The sequence below is a fragment of the Doryrhamphus excisus genome, linkage group LG15, assembly GCF_037039965.1.
Source record: "Doryrhamphus excisus strain RoL-2023G ecotype Guam linkage group LG15, RoL_Dexc_Guam_v1.1, whole genome shotgun sequence".
NCBI classification, from domain to species: domain Eukaryota; kingdom Metazoa; phylum Chordata; class Actinopteri; order Syngnathiformes; family Syngnathidae; genus Doryrhamphus; species Doryrhamphus excisus.
In genome coordinates, this window is record NC_136371.1 from 5,810,581 (window position 1) to 5,829,856 (window position 19,276).

General features: G+C 42.4%; 3 protein-coding genes across 5 annotated transcripts in view; 2 read left to right on the plus strand and 1 right to left on the minus strand.

Moving 5' to 3' along the window:
• Nucleotides 1-6,991, plus strand: part of fgd (faciogenital dysplasia) — a 41,137-nt gene extending 34,146 nt beyond the window's left edge. The window contains exons 6-19 of the mRNA XM_058052291.2: nt 195-331; nt 589-745; nt 1,203-1,341; nt 1,578-1,636; nt 1,968-2,114; nt 2,192-2,284; nt 2,369-2,448; nt 2,646-2,676; nt 3,312-3,416; nt 4,039-4,092; nt 4,174-4,275; nt 4,361-4,489; nt 5,496-5,636; nt 5,785-6,991. Of these exons, the coding sequence (XP_057908274.2) occupies nt 195-331; nt 589-745; nt 1,203-1,341; nt 1,578-1,636; nt 1,968-2,114; nt 2,192-2,284; nt 2,369-2,448; nt 2,646-2,676; nt 3,312-3,416; nt 4,039-4,092; nt 4,174-4,275; nt 4,361-4,489; nt 5,496-5,636; nt 5,785-6,030 (1,620 nt within the window). The 3' untranslated portion in view covers nt 6,031-6,991. The remainder of the gene's footprint in view (nt 1-194; nt 332-588; nt 746-1,202; nt 1,342-1,577; nt 1,637-1,967; nt 2,115-2,191; nt 2,285-2,368; nt 2,449-2,645; nt 2,677-3,311; nt 3,417-4,038; nt 4,093-4,173; nt 4,276-4,360; nt 4,490-5,495; nt 5,637-5,784) is intronic.
• Nucleotides 6,992-9,641: 2,650 nt separating this feature from the next.
• On the plus strand, nt 9,642-12,674 carry LOC144901743 (uncharacterized). Of its 2 annotated transcripts, XM_078796578.1 has the most exons (6): nt 9,642-9,887; nt 9,962-10,123; nt 11,283-11,335; nt 11,394-11,427; nt 12,142-12,219; nt 12,286-12,674. In XM_078796578.1, exons 2-6 carry the CDS (start codon nt 10,051-10,053, stop codon nt 12,357-12,359), a joined length of 312 nt encoding a protein of 103 aa, XP_078652704.1. In that variant the 5' UTR covers nt 9,642-9,887; nt 9,962-10,050; the 3' UTR covers nt 12,360-12,674. The 2 variants fall into 2 exon arrangements, with proteins under 2 accessions (XP_078652704.1, XP_078652703.1); XM_078796577.1 differs by lacking the exon at nt 9,642-9,887 and having other exon boundaries at nt 9,947-10,123; nt 11,283-11,427.
• Nucleotides 12,675-14,523: 1,849 nt separating this feature from the next.
• On the minus strand, nt 14,524-17,051 carry mul1 (mitochondrial E3 ubiquitin protein ligase 1). 2 transcript variants are annotated; one of them, XM_058050551.2, is made up of 5 exons: nt 16,701-16,896; nt 16,444-16,561; nt 16,269-16,356; nt 15,790-15,910; nt 14,524-15,726 (listed from the first exon to the last, which is right to left on the minus strand). In XM_058050551.2, exons 2-5 carry the CDS (start codon nt 16,555-16,557, stop codon nt 14,997-14,999), a joined length of 1,053 nt encoding a protein of 350 aa, XP_057906534.2. In that variant the 5' UTR covers nt 16,558-16,561; nt 16,701-16,896; the 3' UTR covers nt 14,524-14,996. The 2 variants fall into 2 exon arrangements, with proteins under 2 accessions (XP_057906534.2, XP_057906533.2); XM_058050550.2 differs by lacking the exon at nt 16,701-16,896 and adding an exon at nt 16,903-17,051 and having other exon boundaries at nt 14,525-15,726.
• Nucleotides 17,052-19,276: the final 2,225 nt, after the last annotated feature.

Below are 19,276 nucleotides of genomic sequence, written 5' to 3' on the forward strand. Positions count from 1 at the left end.
AGGTCAGCATGTCCTTGTCATTGTCAGCTTCACAATCATAACAATGCAATACTAGCTTGTATACCACATTACAACCTTGCTTTTAGTGGCCTATAATTATGAGTGGACCAGCCAGGACACTTCTCATGAGGTGTCAGCACCCACGTGTGTGCTAACATCCTATTTTTTTTTGTGTGTGTGTTTTTTTCCTGCAGGAATTTTGCACTAAGCTCACAGAAGCTGGAATCCCTCAGGACGTCATTACAGGGATCTTCTCTAACATCTCCTCCATCTACTGCTTCCATGACAAGTTCCTGCTTCCTGAGCTCAAGACACGCATCACTGATGAATGGTGTGGAAGGAACCGTCGTCCCTTGAACGCTACTTCATTATTCATTACACTATACTTTATATTATATCTGATTGACTGGTATATTAGCCATACCCAGCAGGTTTAAGGAGAAAATAATTGTTTTTTTTCTTCTGAACAGTGCATGTAATATGGCTAGTTGAACAGTGGCATGCCATATTTTGATCAATGCCATGCCGATATAATCCTGGTTAATGTTTTTTTAATCAACCTTTAAATGTGTTTTTTTCCCCCCACAGGAACTCCAATCCTCGTATCGGGGACATCCTCCAGAAACTGGCACCTTTCATGAAGATGTACGGAGAGTACGTGAAGAACTTTGATCGAGCGATGGACTTGGTCAACACGTGGACTCAGCGGTCTTCCCAGTTCAAGAGCGTAGTCCAGAATATACAGGTAATTGGGTATTATATTTAGCATAAACCATCACATCACTGTTAATCACATCACTGAATTTTACTATGAAAAGTAAGTGCTACAACGGGCGGCACAACGGTCGAGTGTTTAGCGCGCAGACCTCACAGCGAGGAGACCAGGGTTCAATTCCACCCTCGGCCATCTCTGTGTGTTCTCTCCGTGCATGCGTGGGTTTTCTCCGGGTACTCCGGTTTCCTCCCACATTCCAAAAACATGCTAGGTTAATTGGCCACTCCAAATTGTCCATAGGTATGAATGTGAGTGTGAATGGTTGTTTGTCTATATGTGCCCTGTGATTGGCTGGCGACCAGTCTTGAAGACAGCTGGGATAGGCTCCAGCACCCCCGTGACCGTTTTGAGGAAAAGTGGTAGAAAATGAATGAATGAATGAGTAAGTGCTACAAAGTCACTGTTTTTTTTTTTACGTTTCAAACAGAAACAGGACGTATGCGGGAACTTGACACTGCAGCACCACATGCTGGAGCCGGTCCAAAGGATTCCTCGCTATGAGCTCTTGCTCAAAGACTACCTGAAGAAGCTGCCTGATGATGATCTTGACCGAAAGGACGCTGAAAGTGAGTTTGTCCTTTAGTTTCAGGCGCCTGGGAGAAAATGGGCGCAGCGGTCTTGAGTCTTCCGGGAAGGTCAACTCATTCTTGCATCCTAGTGTCCTGTTACAAAGTTCAGCCCTTTGTTTATGTCGTTTATAGGGTTTCAGCCATCAGCGCCACATTCCTGTGTAGTTCATCACAGCAGTGTTGCTGGCAACTTCTGTTAGTTTATTAATTTGATGCCTTCTTTTTTTCAACAGAGGCATTGGAGTTAATATCTACTGCAGCAAATCACTCCAATGCAGCAATTAAGAAAATGGTAAGACTTTTTATTTATATATTATGGAATACTCATGTGATGCACCGCTGGTGCTGCACTGTTGGTGCAAGTGCTGATCTGAGGGAGTGAAGTTAGCTCAGACAGGAAGTTGCTGTTTCCTGCCTGCGGATATCTGACTTGTCTTTCTGTAACACTCATCGTCTTCATCGCTTTCCTCTGTCTGACTCGTATTTCTTACTTCCCTGAATCCACCAAATGTGGTCAAATGATCAATAAAGGAAATGTAATATCTGTTGGGTTTTTTTGCCTCATCTCAGAGCCCACCTGTGTTTTGATACAATAGCACCCTCTGGTGGTTTGTTTTTTGCAGGAGAAGATGCACAAGCTGCTTGAGGTTTATGAGAGGCTGGGAGGAGAGGAGGATATTGTGAACCCTGCCAATGAGTTCATCAAGGAAGGACATATCAAGAAGATGTCAGCCAAAAACGGAACAGCACAAGACCGATACCTCTATTTGGTGAGTGGAATGTTAAACGGATGTCCGTGGATGATACGGGAACTGTTTGTCAACTGTTGTTTTTCTCTCCCTTACAGTTTAACAACATGGTGCTATACTGTGTGCCTAAATTAAGACTGATGGGGCAGAAGTTCAGCGTCAGGGAGAGGATTGACATTGCTGGCATGGAGGTGTTTTTTTTTTTTTTTTTTTTAATTAAATTTCTTTTTAAGTAATTGGGAATTCAAACTATATTGTCTGTGTTTTGGCCTCAGGTGCAGGAGAATGTGAAGCAAAATCTTCCTCACACTTTTGCAATTATTGGCAAACAGCGTTCACTTGAGCTTCAAGCCAGGTAAAAAATGTTAATCTGCATTAACAACAACAATTTAATCAAAAATAAAATAGGTAGTCCATGTCGAAATGCTCTGGTCGACAGATGAATTGCTCAACATAGAAATCCAAAAGCCCAAAAAACACATTTTGAGTGCAGATATCATTGTGTTGATAATAACCTGCAAAATAATTTCATGATTTTGTTTTTCCTCGTAGGACAGCTGAGGAGAAAGAAGACTGGATTCAGGTAAGCATAATACTTCTTATTAAAACGGGGCTTATTTCCATGGTAGCATCACACCGCAAATACCGTGTGCAACGGTGCAGCTGGGATATTACACTGTGCTGTGTATTATAATATTTCGTATTGCATTGATGGAAGTAACTAACAGCATGACGTCAACATTTTGTGTATTCAAACAAAGCAACATGATGGTGAATGCTCTTGCACAATATGTGTGTGTGTGTGGGTGTGGAAAAGGAAAATGATTTTGCTCGTAAATTTGGGGTCTGTCCCGTTTAGAATTCGGACTTAATTAAGAGAATGCAATTAGAAAAGGATTCCTGCCCACCCACACTGTGTTTGGGAATTATACTCCCTGCTAGAGCCCCTCTATAATGGCCCATTTAGCTCATTATAGCAGGGGAAGCTGATTATGGGTTTCACAGGCTTTTGATGAGGAGGTGGTCTTTTTTCCAAAGAGGGGTCAGTTGAAACTAATCAAGAAAGCTGACAGTGGAAGGGAAGCCAATTAATCTATAATAATAATCTATAATAACCTATTGGTAAATCCATCTCTGACTGTGTCATAAGGATTGTTGGTACAGATCTAAACAGATACATTTTTCATCATCATCATCATCTGCTCCTCTTATCTTCAGGTGATCCGAGCCACAATCGATCGACACAAGCAAAACAGCGAAACCTTCAACAAGGCTTTCAACAATTCCTTCTCACGGGAGGATGACCACGCTCCAGAATCGCCTGTAAGTTCCCTTCAATTGTATGATTGATCAGTGATCGTCGAGTGATTAGCTTGGAGACCCGGGTTTAATTTCCCCGCTCGGGCATCTCTGTGTGGATTTTGTATGTACTCCGGTTTTCCTCCCACATTCCAAAAACATGTGCCGACTCCAAAATGTCCATGGGTATGAAAGTGAATGGTTGTTTGTGATTGGCTGGCGACCAGTCCATGGTGTACTTTGTCTCTCGCCCGAACATAGCTGGGATAGGCTCCAGCACACCCGCAACACTCGTGTGGATAATCAGTACAAAATGAATGAAGGAATGAATGGCTCAATCATCACTTTCACATGAAAACAGAACATGTCCTCGGAAGATAGGTCATATGGTCACCCATATTTATCATAATTTCCATGTATGGTTATGAATCATTAACACAACACACTTAAAGAGGTTCTTTCAGGCCTAGTCCACCACAACTCTCTCCTGTGACCTTATAAGGAGAGCCCAAGTCATAGTTCCTATGGATGTGCTTTGACCTACTTTATGTGGAGTGGGGCTCTTTTTGTGTTTATCCTGACACCTGGTGGTAGAGATGTATCACTGCAAGGGGAAGATACTCACAATGTGCTTTGTCATCTCCAGAGTCCCTGGTCCAACACATCCATCGATTCAGATGGTGAAAGACTTCACGAGAGGGTAGGATATATCACCATTCACACTTGGTTTGTTATGTTGTCCAGAACTGGATGGAAACTTGTGTTTTTTTTCTTTCTGCAGAAGAGTTCAAGAAAAAAGGACAAAGAGAAACAGACCTGTAAAGGCTGCAATGAAAGTTTCAATTTCACCAAGCGCAAACATCACTGCAAGTCCTGCGGAGGGGTAAGCACGGATGGGATTATGGTGTAATGCAGAAATAGAACAGTGTACACCGGTGCCACAACTCACTTCCTGTGCTATCCTGCAGGCCATCTGTGCAAAGTGTTCCAAAACGTTGGACAACAAAACAAGTCGAATGTGTCCTGAGTGTTTTGAAGCCAGTCTCAGTTTGGAGAATCTCGGTGGCGTTGAACAGAAGAAGAAAGCAGCACCTGAGGTGATATAAGAGAAATATAAATATGATACCTGCAAATACTAAAACAAAAGCCTCAATTGGCATGGTTGTATTGATGTGTTCTAATGTTTTTAAGCTTTTAACTCAGCTTTTAACTCCAGTGTTATGTTTTTATCTTTTTAGTCCTATTTTATGCTTTATGCTTATGCTAAGTCTGGCCTTTATGACTTTATCTCCAAGGCCTCTAACATGTAATGTCCCTCTGATGTACTTGTTCCTGATCCTATCCATCCTGGTCACTCCCAATGAGTCCTATTTTTAGCCCTATTTCATGCTTTTAGTCTTATAGCTTTTAAATCCAGTGTTTCCTCAGAGGGGGGGGTCCTCCACACTGGGGGCTGTCGAGTCTGTTGAATGGGTGCCATCCTTGGGTCCCTTCGACCCGGCCGGCTTGGGGTTCCTCCCTTTTAATGTGGGGGTCCGCCCGCCCGTCTGTCGGTGTCAGGGAGGGGGGCCCGGGTGCTGGTCCCCCGATGGCACAGCTCCTCCCAGTGTGGACGGCCCCAAAGGTGGCGTTTCATTGATACTCATTGATACCATGCCATGTTTCCCTACTGTGTGTGATTGTGTGTGTGTGTATGGGTGTGTTGCATGTCTTTTGCAGGAAAAGTGCTATACAAATAAATTTGATTTGATTTGGGCGGTATGGTGGTCGAGTGGTTAGCGCGCAGACCTCACAGCTAGGAGGACCAGGGTTCGATTCCACCCTGTTCCACTCCGGTTTCCTCCCACATTCCAAAAACATGCTAGGTTAATTGGCCACTCCAAATTGTCCATAGGTATGAATATGAGTGTGAATGGTTGTTTGTCTATATGTGCCCTGTGATTGGCTGGCGACCAGTCCAGGGTGTACCCCGCCTCTCGCCCGAAGACAGCTGGGATAGGCTCCAGCACCCACCGCGACCCTCGTGAGGAAAAGCAGTAGAAAATGAATGAATGAATGATTTGATGTATCTGGACTCAACTCATACTGTGTGATCTCCTTTAGAGGCAAACATCACTGACGGGGGAGAACTGCCTGTTGTGTGGGCACATGCAAGTGCAGGAGAAAGGGAAGAGTTGGACCAAGATGTGGGTGGCTGTCACTAAGGCGGAGCCACTTATGCTTTACCTGCAAAGTAGTGGGCAGGTATGCATTTAGCAGTTTTTCCTTTTCCATGCATAAAAAAACACAAAAGCTAGATTTTGCATTTATTTCCCTGACTGTACCAAACTTGACTTTAAAACCAAACCATACATTATGCTGCTTAATTGATCAAACTCTTTTTTTTCCACAGGAGCTCAAAGGTGCACGGGCCATTCCTCTCTTAGGGTTTGAGGTGACTGCGGTGTCGCCATCCGCAAGTGATAAGTCAGACATCAAACACGCAGTCCGACTCAGTCACGGTCAGCAAACTTTGCTCCTAAGTGTGCAAGATGCAGAACTCCAAGCCAAGTGGGTGGAGCTCCTCTCAAAAGCAGCTCGAGGAGAAACGTCAGCGGAGGTCTTGACAAATCTGACTGAACACAGGAAGAGCCAGTAGTGGACGCAGGGCTCGCTGTCCCCTTTTACCGCAATGGGCCCTAACCTTTCCCTGTGTATTACTTGAATTTGCTTTACCTTGGCACTTTTTTGCTCCCTGGACAGGACCATGCTGTCCTTCCTGTATGCCACTTCAGCCTCATCCTCACTTCCACGACTCTCCCTTGCCACCATAACCACAGGTGGACACGTTTGGAGGAACCTTTGAAGAACTTGTCTTTTATTTGTACTATAATGGAAGGTTCCCATGTGATGTTTTTTTAAAAGAACAAGTTCTTTGTACATTATCTTTGAAAAACATTTAAGTCTTGGTGTTTTTTTTTTTCCATTATGTGAAAGTGTGTGTGCGTGTGTGTGTGTGTGTCAGAACATGTGCGCCCTCCTGTGTATATGAAGCAATTGAATGTTAAGTGTCATAAACCTGCGCCACATTTCTGTTGTTGCTGGGACACAGTAGGTATTATTGTACAGTATGTATACCAGAGTGTGATGTATTAAGAAAAAATACATTTTAAGTTAAAAAAAAAAAACAAAACACTGAGATGTGTACACTTGTGGCTGGCCACCTTATGCTCACCTTTTAACAAATCCTATCACCACACCTCTCTGTATCCCATGCAATATTACTTTCCCGATGAAGTATTTTTATTTAAACTTAACCAGGTGATTCTTGGTCCTCATTATCTCCAGTTGTAGACATTCCACATGACTCATTTTTGTGTTTTTTGTCTCAGCAACACCTGCTACTCACCCTCGGGTGATGTGATGGAGATGAAGTACTGTACTTTTAGACTGTTCTTATGCCTTCCCTTCTCTACCCTGCTATCAGCACCAGCCTTTAAGATAAAGTAGCAATGAAAAGACAACATCGGTCTCCTCTTGCATGTAAAGTCACCCATAAATCAGTAAAGCATATCAATAATAAACAATGTGGTGACTGAAGTACCACACTGTCCCAACAACATGTCAGTTTTGTTTTGTGTGTAACGCAACGGTCACTGATTTTTACATTAGGTTCTCTTATAGCTTGAAGTCTTAGCTATAGCTTGGCTGGATGTAGAACTGGACCAGACAACTTTATATCCAGGTCGGATCATCACATTGCAGAATGATTAGACACGGAAAAAGCAATGTGTTATGAAAACAGCCTTGAACAACTTGACTAATTAATTTGTGGCATGGGTCAAGGCAAACTTTTGCTCAGATTTCAGTCTGCAGAGACACACTAGAGGACTACCAGTCGGAGGTGTCCTGAACATATCCCCAGAGAGGCATCCGGAAAGCATCCTGACCAGATGCTCCAGCCATCTCATCTGGTTCCTGTCAATGCGGAAGCATTGGTTCTCTCAGAGAGAACCCAGCCACCCTATGGCAAAAACTCATTTTGGCTGCTTGCACCCGCAACCTTGTCCTTGCAGTCGCTTTCCAAAGCTCAAGATAAGTATCGGCTCAGCTACCTCTTCACCACAATGGACCAATGCAGAGTCTACATGATTGCAAGACGTCACACCTGACTGCCAATCTCACGTTCCATGCTTCCCTCACACATGAACAAGAACCAGAGGTACTAAAACTCCTCAACAGGACCTCATCCGCAACCCAGAGAACCATGGACTTGGAGGACGCTTCTCTTGGCTGCACATTGATCCATTGAAAGTTAAAGATGAAGGCCCGATGAAACAAGCAGGACCACATTATTTGACCCAATCCTGCAACCACTATAGACTGGATCCCCAGAACTCCCTGACTGATGGTCAGCCTTGAATAACCCCTGAGTAGACCTTACCAGGAAGGTTGGGTGTGATACCACCATAGTTGTCAGGTGTCACTGCCAATCCAGAGGCACCACTGCCAATGTCCATGCAATGTCAACCATGACACCCCTACAGCACCCAGGGCCTTAAAGAGCTCCGGCTGGATCTCATCCACCTCTGGGGCACTGCCACCAAGGAGCTTTTTGACCACTACTGGCAACCTCAGCCCCAGATATTTGAGAGCCCACCATGGAACCCCCAGGCACTGCTTCCTCATTGAAAGACGTGTTAGTGGGATAAAGAAGGTCTTCGAACAACATCTTGAGTCGAGGTCAGCATCCTCACCATACATGGTGTTGACAGTTTTTAATACTGGAGTAAAGCCGCATAAACCATGCAAATAATGGCTGTTTTAGATATTTTCTGTTGCACGGTAAAAACTAGTAAATTACTGTATTACTGTTGTATTTGTGTACAAGTACAGTTGAGTTTAACTTTACTTGTTCAAGTTACAGATGAGAGGGAGTGTATGCTCTCCCACCACAGCTGAACAGAATGGGTGTAATGGGAAAATGGCCATTTACCATTCAAGCGTAATCCTCTTACCAGATGTTGGCTTTAGACTGACATCGTGTGTGTGTGTGTTTGTGTGTGTGTGTGTACGCATCTGTGTGGCCCAAAAATCATTTCACATTTCCAAATCACACCCCCGATGACCCGTGTCTTTGGTGGAGTGGGATTTGGGGGATTTTTGCATTACAAATTTACATAGAAGTGCGGCCATTCTTGTCAATCCTGAAAACAACTCTTTAAAAACAACCCTTAATAATGTCTGATTAAGGAGACTTGAACTTTCTGGAAAGTGAATTAAAAACCATACATATTTTACATACACACATCGTTACAATAGCAAAGCAAGTATTCACATTAGGGATGAAATTGTTCTGCATGCTTTGAATGGGCAACATGGTGTCGTGGAAATTCATGTCGTTTAAATCCCTGTTTTTGTGGTCTTTCCGTGCGTGCATTGGTTTTGTCGAGGTGCGTGTAGTGGTGTAGTGGTTAGTGTTCTCCACAAGTAAGCATCTTAGTTATTCGTCAGGAAGTGCTTCTGGAAATCAGTATTTTGTTTCTTTCGGCATTTTCCTGATTTCGGAGTCGCCACAGATCCACATACTGATTATATTCCGGGTGCCTTTCCTGAGGAATACCATTCATTCATTCATTTTCTACCGCTTTTTCCTCACGAGAGTCGCGGGCGAGAGGCTGTCTTCGGCGAGAGGCGGGGTACACCCTGGACTGGTCGCCAGCCAATCACAGGGCACATATAGACAAACAACCATTCACACTCACATTCATACCTATGGACAATTAACCTAGCATGTTTTTGGAATGTGGGAGGAAACCGGAGTTCCCGGAGAAAACCCACGAACATGCAAACTCCACACAGAGATGGCCGAGGGTGGAATTGAACCCCGGTCTCCTAGCTGTGAGGTCTGTGCGCTAACCACTAGGCCACTGTGCCACCCCTGACGAATACCAATAATCCTTAATAGTGGAGATAACGGAAATCTGCGGTTTTTGATCTGCAATGGTGACTTCATAATCAGGAAATAGCCGAAACAGAAGACTTAAGCTTTCTCCCACATCATAAAAGATAAATGTGGGGAAAAAATAACATGTTTTTAATGTAGCCTTGCCTTTTTAAGTGAATTAATGTTAATGGTTTATTTGTTTCGACAAGTTGTATAAAGGATATGGTTACAGTAGTGCACATGTTGATACTTGACTTTTTTTTTTGTCATTTAAAAAGACAAAAGGAGCGGACATATTGCTACAATCTCAAAGTGGGTTCAAAGCATTCTTTGAATCTTAATGTCCCGTTTTAAGTATCAATTGTATAAGAACAATGTCAGCCATAGAAAAAGGTAACATATTATGAAACCTTCAGAGGTGCTAAACTGTACAAAACGGCACCTGTTCGAGAAACGTCTTCGTTTCCGTGGTTACACCAACCGCGTTTCCTGTTCCCCTGCTCGATAATCAAGACATGAGATGACGGCCAAAGACGTCGATATGTTTGGATGGATTCTCGTGTCTTTTTGTAAGAATCTCATGAACTGTGGCGCGTGCTTGACGTGACACGTGCTCACAAGGCGCCTCCGTTCCAAACCGAAGTATATGTGTGTGGTGACGTCACGTGATAAACTCTCTCCAGCGGGCGGCGGGTCTCTTGTTGTCATTTCTGGTCCGCAGGCGCAATCATCATGTCTTTCAGCGTAGATTCTAAACATACGTCCCGCATTCATCTTGATAACGGAACCAAGCAGGACAACCTGGGTAAGTGACATTAGTATTACTATTATTATGTTTTAGCATATTTACTTTAAAATGTTAAGTATACTCACTTTGTGTTATTGTAATGTGTGTAATATTTCCGAGTAACATGCATATGTATATTCTCCAAAAACAAACAAACAAAAGTCTTAAGTTGTTGATGTACATTTTGCATAACTTGTGTTTGCATCCTGACAATATTATCTTTAAAAATGTGCCATATTAGATGAAAATAAAGCAATTTTAACAGAAGGGGAGTGGATCTGAATACTTCTCCCGGATGTCTGCTCTTCTGTCGAAAACAGGAACTATACAAGGTGCAGTCAGAATGTGAAATACTGGAAATCTAATCAAATATATCAAAGTTAAAAGATGTGTATTTTTAGCATCTTAGTGGTAATGCTAAGTTCTCAAATCTTTGAACTAGCACAGTCATGTGGTGAAGCAAATTTGAAAATATTGTGTGCCTGAATTATAGGCATATTCAAGCATAAAAATGGCTGAATGAACAGAGACAGTAGTTACGGTAATGTTACTGTAATGTTCAGTGACACACACAAGCACCAGACTTGAACCCCCCAATGTCATTTCTTGTTCTCACCACCGGAACACATACAGCAACGCGCACAAGTCTTTGTGTGTTTATGTAAAGGCGAGTATAGGGGTGTTATTTCAAGTCTAGATGTCTCTAATGTTCATGTATGAATGATGGAAATATTCACTTACTGTAAATAAGGGATCCTAATGTGCAGTAATTCACTTATCCAACCAATTAACTACAGTAAATGAGAGATTATTGTATTGTGTTGACTAGAATATAAGAGTTTTAGAACGAAAACTAGAATTGATAACAATGATCAGTATTATCTTACAATTGGCGTCATAACTCCTCCTATGTTGTTTGCTAACCTGCTCAGTGTTTTGACTCTTTTGAGTTAGTCTCTAGTCGCCAGGTCACTGGTGTGTGACAGGAAGAAAAGCTCTGGGGAGAAGTCATTTCTACTTTGCATGCAAAGTCAGACGTCTTTTTGTTCGTCTCACATCAAACATGACATCTCACATCAAAGTAATGGCTCTTACATGAAAGTTGGTTTTGATATGGGAGAGCTCAAGCGATCCAAAGTTTCAAGTCATCTTAAAAAATCTCCTCTTCACTCTGCAGGGGTGTCTATTGTCCAGGATACTGGCTTCTCTGTGGCTGTTACGGCTTCCGTTGTAAGCATTGCCATAATTCTCATCATGTCCATACTGTTAATCGCCTGCTGTATTTTAGACTCCAAGCAGAGTAACAGGGAAAGGCGCCAGAGGTGAGATGGATTTCAATGAAAAATTGACTTTTGGGGGAGGGGATCATCTACAATCCTTGGGTGAGACACCCATCTCTTGTTTTCTACCGGAAAACTGCAAGCACAAGGCAGCTAATATTGTGATGTAATTGGATTCGCTGTCACTAATCATGGCAGACTTTGTGAGAACCTGCTTGTACTATCAGAGAATTAATGTTACCGGGTGACGTGCAGCTCCAATGTTGATCCAATGTTTCATTGACCAAATAAATGACAATGTCTGCTCTCACCGGGATTGCCGACTGATGGATGTCCGTATCTTCCAGCACAAGGCTTGTGCTCCCTGTTGAGCTGGTAAATTCAATTCAAACTCCCAGGCGGTGCAGCAACTCCAGTTGCTTACGTTAGCGCTCAGTAGTGGTGTGAAATGTTATGTCACTACTCCCGGAAAAGTCGTTCTTTGATGTTAGCACCTACGCAAGTCATGTTATGTAAATGGAACATTGCTGGTGCATTTCTGAATTTTTTAAAGGCTTTGTAGTTGAACTTGGTGCTTCCTATTACGTGCATTGTTAGCTGCCTCATGCTAGTTATTTTTTCTCTTAGAACGCACAGAAAAAGGAAACACTTGTGTCAGACATAAGGATTGTTCATGGGCAACAAAATCCAACAAAGAGCAGTTTGCAGAATGTAGTATCCTTGAAAAGCACCAAAATCTTCTCTCCTGTGTGAAAGGAATATGGAGGATGCTCACAGCCTTGCAGGCTTGGAAAACAACGTCTCACCAAGGCACTGCCACACCCCAACCAACAGGTGAGAACTTCAGTGTCTAATGATCAACTGTGCTTAAAACAAACTGAACCCTACGCCCCCCTACAGGTGTGCTGTATGGTACACCCTTGGTGCTGACCCACAATTTATCCACCAAGCATCTGGACGTGTACAGATCGTGAAATCATCTGACTACGTCCCTACTTCGTCAAGCAGCAAGTTGACAAGCTCACGTCATGTACCGCTCCCCACTGAAGACCCTGGTTTTCGGTGGCAGCATCGTAGTCAGTGTTCGCCACATGTGAAGCCATGAATCACAAGTGCTAGCAAAAAGAGAGGATCGATACTACCACCCCCTTCCATCCAAAAATAGCCAAAAACAACCGTGATGATGGACTGCTTAATTGGTTGAAAATGTGCCTTTTGACAAATGTGGGGCTATACTACCCACTGCCTGAAAAGACAGTCATCCACACAATGCCTGTAAATTTAATTTTTTTTAAATGTGTCCTTTTTAAGAGGGGTGCAACGTTGATCTGATAGGCAGCAGTCTCAGTATGAAAGCCCAGACCCGGCCACTTCCAGCTCCACCGTGAGGACACAATGCATTTCCAGGCCAGCTGTGAGACATGATGCGTCTAGCGTGTCCGAGGTCTGCCTCGGGGCCTTCTCCCGGCTGGGCATGCCCCTCCCGGAGTAGATGCCCGAGCCACATCAACTGGCTCCTCTCGATGTGAAGAAGCGGATCTACTGAGCCCCTCCTGGCTGACTGAGATCTTCACCCTATGGATGAGTCCAACAACCCATTTCGTCCATGACCCAAAGCTCATGACCATATCGGTGAGGGTGAGAGGAACATAGATGGACCAGTAAATTTGAGAGCTTTGCCTTCCAGCTCAGCTCTTTTCACCACGACACGACTGCTAAAATAACATTAAAAAAACAAAAACTATTTTAACAAAGATAGAAAGAATAAAATACAGTATAGCATTGACTATTGTAAGTCAGATCAGACTACCATGATGCTATTGACAGGCACAGCTTGTAGAATAAAGTATTCCACTTAGGACGGTTTTTGTTAAAGGTTAAAGTGGTGGTGTGTATTTTTGTCGTAATGTGTGTTTTCACAATAAATGTAATGTTTTTGTCAATTTAATAAAAACTATTTTGACAGTTTGATGACTACTTCAAACATTAGCATAATTAGCATAATGTCTGATTCAGGCTAGTAGTTTGGTAACCACATGCACTGTTGCACAAACTGTTGCCAAAGTAATGACAAGACTTAAGTTGATGACAAAAAACTTACAAATGTCTACTTGGACAATGGACAGTGTTTGACCAACACATTTTGTCACAAACGTGCAAATGGTGACGGTTGTCACTTCGCCGCTGTTGTGCTACATGAGGACTGAATGAAAGCTTCCAACCAATAAGATCCCTGCACCTCAAATTTAAAATGAGAATCGCTTACGTCACCGAGTGCCTACGTCATACACGCAGAGGCGGAAGAAGGAAGTGGGGGAAGACGCGGGAAGATTGAAGCGACTAAAAGTGGCAGGACAATGAAAGACAAGAAGTAAAACAGCAATTGGAACACCGTGACGAGTTTTAACGCCGCACTTCGCCGTCGCGCACCAACAATGAAATCCCGGCGTTTGTTGGTGGATAAAAACAACTTTGCGGTAAGATGTACACACCTTTCACAGTTGCCACTCTTCGTATTTGAAGCCGCTGTGTTGTATGTTGTGTAGTTTGGTTGCACCGTTCGTGCCAAGAACGCCATTTTTTTTTATCATGAACTTGTTTGTTGATTATTGCGTGACTAGAGTTGTCATTTGCTTAAGTTTTTGTTGTTACCTTCATTTAGGCTGTTATTTTATTTTAAATAATTGTCTATTGTATCTTTAATGGTTGCTAATCCCTGAACTGAACTAATGATCTTTTACTAACCCTTTTACTAACATTCACTCCCCATGAAAGTATTGTTTTGGTTCCCTTTTCCATAAAAAACCCTTATACTCAACAACTTAAGTAAAAGCTGTGGTTTTGTTATACTGTATTTTGTTCCATATACACCTTTTCCAAAGCATTTTATTACAACCATATCTGTTTGCCTGCTTCATCCAAACCAATTAGATTCCCTCAACAAGTCTTCTGTGTGCAGTCAGATTGCATGTAGTATATAAAGCCCTAAACCACTAATACTATGCACAATATCCATTTAAGAAATAAAATGCTTGAATAATTCAACCAATTGGTCCTTCATTACTTTAATTTTTTTTCTTGTGAAATGTATTTTCTTTAAACAAGCAAAAAAAAATGTGGTCGTTGCAGGCCTAGTTTTCTTTATAGACCCAAACAATGGACAAAGATCTAAATGTGTCTTTATTTGAAACACGATTATGAACAGAAAAGATAAGACGATATACACAATGTTTGCATTGTTTTGGCTTTGTCTAGTGAGAGGGTGTTAGAGTCCACCATTCTGATTGGCTAAGATATGCAAAGTTTGTTATAGGAATATTATAATTTTATGGAATCGATGAGATTAATTTGTGTAACACCGTTCCACCAAAATGACAGTAACCGTGTCTAACAGAAATGAGGCAAAACCCGGTGCACTTGACTGCAACTAGCAGAGGCACTGTTGTGTCTGAACTAGTTTATAGTCTGAAGAACACATTAGCTATGTATAGATGAGCCAGATTCCCACATTTAGCCAGAAGAAATTTAGTCAAATGGCTATCCTTAATATGTATATCCCTGTCATCCTAAGTGTTAAGATCAGTGCGACGCAAATGTGCCTGTGTTTATCATCAGATGTTGTAGATGAGCACCATCCTGGCTATAGCTGCCCTGCAGATGGGACATTTCTTTGGCTCTGGCAGAGCTTCATAGCACCGCGTGCATGTGCACACGTGACCACACTCTAGAAAGACACAGGAGCGCTTCTGACAAAGGCACACTGTGCACCTACTGGCCTGCACACTGCTTTCCTCCAAATTCTGGTCTTCCATGTGTTTCTTCTCTTGCTCCTGGAACTCTTCAAGCATGCGCCTCACGCGCCTCCTCTGTCTGTGGTGTGCATACTGCTTCCACAGGATGTAGAAGAAGGCGGAACAGGCAGCAATCCCAAAGACCACAGTCAGAATCCTCCACAGCCTGACGTCTCTTTCCTGCTTCCTCAGGAGGGTATCATAGTCCAGGCGTGTGAGGAAGTAGGAGAAGCCTTGCTTGGGAGGCTGAAGCTTAATGATGTTGTTATCCAGCACCAACTCGCCCACACCTGTGACGGTGTCGCCCACACGCAACATCTCCTCCATTTCATGAATGCCTTTAGGTCGCTCACCACTTATGAAGTTGCCGATAGCGCTGGACAGGGACTGTACTGCAGGGTGAAAGTTCTCATATGTGGTCTCCAGGTTCAACTCTGTGGCTTCAAGCGGTCGCATGATGAGTACTGTGGCAGTGATGTCGTCATCGTGAGGGCTGAGTGCAAACGGCACTGTATTGGTGCGCTGGTGGATGACTTTCTCAGTGTTGTTCCTGCAAATTTGAAACTTCAATGAAACCTAATCTTATCTCAGAACATGTTTGTCGCTACCTTACCAAAGGTGAGTGGTGCGATTCCACACCATTTTTTCCTCCTTCAAAGTCAGTCTCTCAATGACACCTTTGCAATTGTCAAGAAATTGGCTGTTAAGAGTTTCCTTCACGGACTTCACAACACCTTCAAGAAGTGACAGATAGGAATGGCACATTTTAACTCTCTACACAGCAAAGTATTTTATTGTTTCAGCTAGGTCTGCCATGATAATACATAGATTTATCGAATGATAAAAAAGGTTGCTAATTATGAGCCATCAATAAATTACTCCACATTCAAACAAGGAACTGAATTTTGGTGTCAAAATACTTGTATGATTTTGATAAATTTTGTAATGCTAAGTACTAATAAATCCTGGAGAAGTACATTTTATTAGAATATAAGTTTAGTACCTCAAATAAGCAGATGAACACGTTTTGGCCTAAACTAACAGCACAATGGATGGAAGCAGCATGAGTACGAACACATGTGGATCACTTACCCTCCACGACGGCATAAGGGAAACATCTTCCAGGTGTTTCAGACAAGATAGTTTTTAAATCCTGGTCAATGGGAACTTTCTTGGCTTCCTGCAAAATTTTGCAAAAAAGTTTGTTGTGTCACACTTGTTTTTCACTGTGGTGATGGAGGGGAGTGTGTGCCTCAAGTGGGGAGACCTTCAATCTGGTCACTGTTGCTGCTCGACTTCTGTACACCGTGTAGAAGATGCCGGTCAGGGCTGAACTGGTGACCAACAGACCGACTTGTGCAACTGAGGGATTCCAGTCCATGATGCTGTCAGGACAGAGGATAATGATAAACATGTAGTTGACATTTTTGTTTCCCTCTGCTATTCATCCATCCTCGATGTTAGGTGTGTTAAACTCAAAACCTACATTAGCTTGTTGCAAGTGAACCGACCGGGGCCCCTTACCTCTACTGCCAGTAGGAGCAAAGTTACAAAACGCTTTCACTTTGTGAAACGCTCCCTGGAACGGGTTTGGTAGCATACATGCTAATAGTTTGCATCAGCAGGTTGCCAGCGTTGCTTCCGCTAACTACAACGACCTAAGTTAACTAAATACAAACTAATTTAGCAATTAATGCCAGAGTATAAACAAATTGTCGGTACGAACCGCTTGTGTGTCCCGCATGAGGTCACGGTGGCCTACAGTCAAAGAAGCTTTGTCAAAACAACATCAACGACTGACGTCATGGCGTTGCCGGATACTTATGACGATTTCCAGCCATGACAGTACGGAGAGAGAAAAGGGTCAACTACTACGTATTCGCGTTCCACAATATTGGCTAATTCATTAGAAACAAATTTGGAATATATTTTCTGATTACACAGCTTTGTCATTTACTATAAAAAATTTTAACGTTTAATGCTGTAAAACGTTGCAACCGAGTTCGGGTACTTCAGTTTTTTCACCGGCAGGTGTCACTGTTGTCATGCATCACCTGGTTAATCAGCCCTGTTACCTACTTTCAGTTTGTATGATTTTGACAGGCATTCACCATGAAAAAAGGCAACAAAAATGAACAGTATTGAAATTTTTCAGCTGAGCAAAATGATGTAGTAAAATAATATTAATAATAATGATAGTGATATTAGTAATAATACATTTTATTTGTTGTGCACTTTTCTTTTCAAATAAATCTTAAAGTGCTACATAGCTGTAGTTAATGTACAACCTATTTAACATTCTCATGGTTTGCTGCAGCAGCAATCCAAAGAGCAAGCAAAGAGTGCATAACCCACGTTTGACCCAAAGTTTTCACATCTCCGTTGGCTAAAACACTGTGACATGATCAACCTGACATGTGAATGATTAGACCTTTGAGATTGCTTCTGACAGGAAGTGGTGTGAAATTGTTTGTGACCATACATACCTCTGCAGGCCTTTTTTTTTATGCAGCATCAGTGGTCCACCTTCTACTTTGTAATAGTTGAACATCGCCTCCTTATGAAGTGTGTGGGTGTGTTGTTTAAGTGTCAAAGTTCTTTGACAGCTTTTTAAAATATGTTCACTTGGATACATTTTACCGCATCTGTCAGTTGAACTCATGTTGAACTCATCATCATGTCAATTTGCAGGGCAAGAGCTCTTTATCTGCTCTTGCGTGCTTTGTACTATACTCTAGTGTGCTACTGTACTTTTGCTGCTGCAAACCTGAAAATGTTCCTCGTGGGACTAATAAATGCCTATCTTATTTTATCTTATCTTATAGCAGGAATAGGTGCAGCTTCTGGAAGCTCTAGAACGTTTTCTGTGCGGGTTATTGTGTATAGCTGCTCTATCGGAGTCCACAACTTAATACAAAGGGCCGAAAAATGAGCATAATAGGTACCCTTTAAGGTAGTAGCAGTTGTAGTAGTAGTATTCCTGCACTGAACTGAACGGTGAGATGAGGCTAATTTTAGATGCTCTTCATCATGGAGTAGCATCAAAAGCAGTAGCTGATATGAGGCACGTTATAATTTTAGAGTAACAATTTAGTGTACCAAAAATTATTGAACTTGCTTCGAAGCTCCCTGACGTCATGTGAAAGCCTTAGTCCTCATTATTGTTGGTTAATTGGTGGCTTTTGTTTTTATTTGACTTTACAAGCGCACTAATGAATCCCTCAATGTGGTGCAGCACTCTCCTGCTCTTGGAGGAACCCAGTAATTGAGAGGGCGTAATCGTACACATACAGTATCTGTCTCCTGATTAATGGACAGCAAGAGCCTGTTCGAGATCATATTGATTCCCTTCCAGTGTGGCTTGTAATTTATTTTTTTGCTACAAACCTCTCCACAAAAATCTCTCCGCTCCTTAATTTGGAATGGGTTTCTTTTTAATATTGTCTCGTTGCTGTCTCCCCACCGCCACCCTCACATCTAACATAAATCAGCCTTTCCAGAGCTAGGGTCCTTCTTTCACGAGGCCCCTTTCATTGATTACATCACACACTCGGATGATGAAGTGTCTGATTCAATGCTGCTGCATATACGTACTGGAGAGAAAAGTAACACACAGATCGACACATGCTGAGGGAATTCAGTGAAAAGACACATTTTGGAAGAGACCTTCATAAACATAATTGCTTGCTGTATTTACTGCCACTTTGGTCCAGCCTGAAACAACTAGGTGTGTAATGGCACATACTGATTTCCCATGTGGTACACATTAAAAGTAAGAGAGAGGAAGTACCACTGCCTCACGTCAGTTGTCTTCTCGATAAACAAATACAGCCCTAAGTGTGGTGTCTCATTAATCCTTTGCATTGATTGGCACCAACTGGTTTAGTCAGGCATTTGACTTTATATTTATATTAGGAAAACAAAAATTTGCAGTTGTGCCATAATCTGGCATATTTACATCTTTATTGCTTGCTGATGTTCATCAATATACATTGTCCTGAATAAATTAATAAATGGTGTGTAGTGAGGGCCAGCATAGCCTCCTCTGCTGCTTTAAACACTTACATTTACAACTTCCGGGGGTTATACAGTAATCCCTC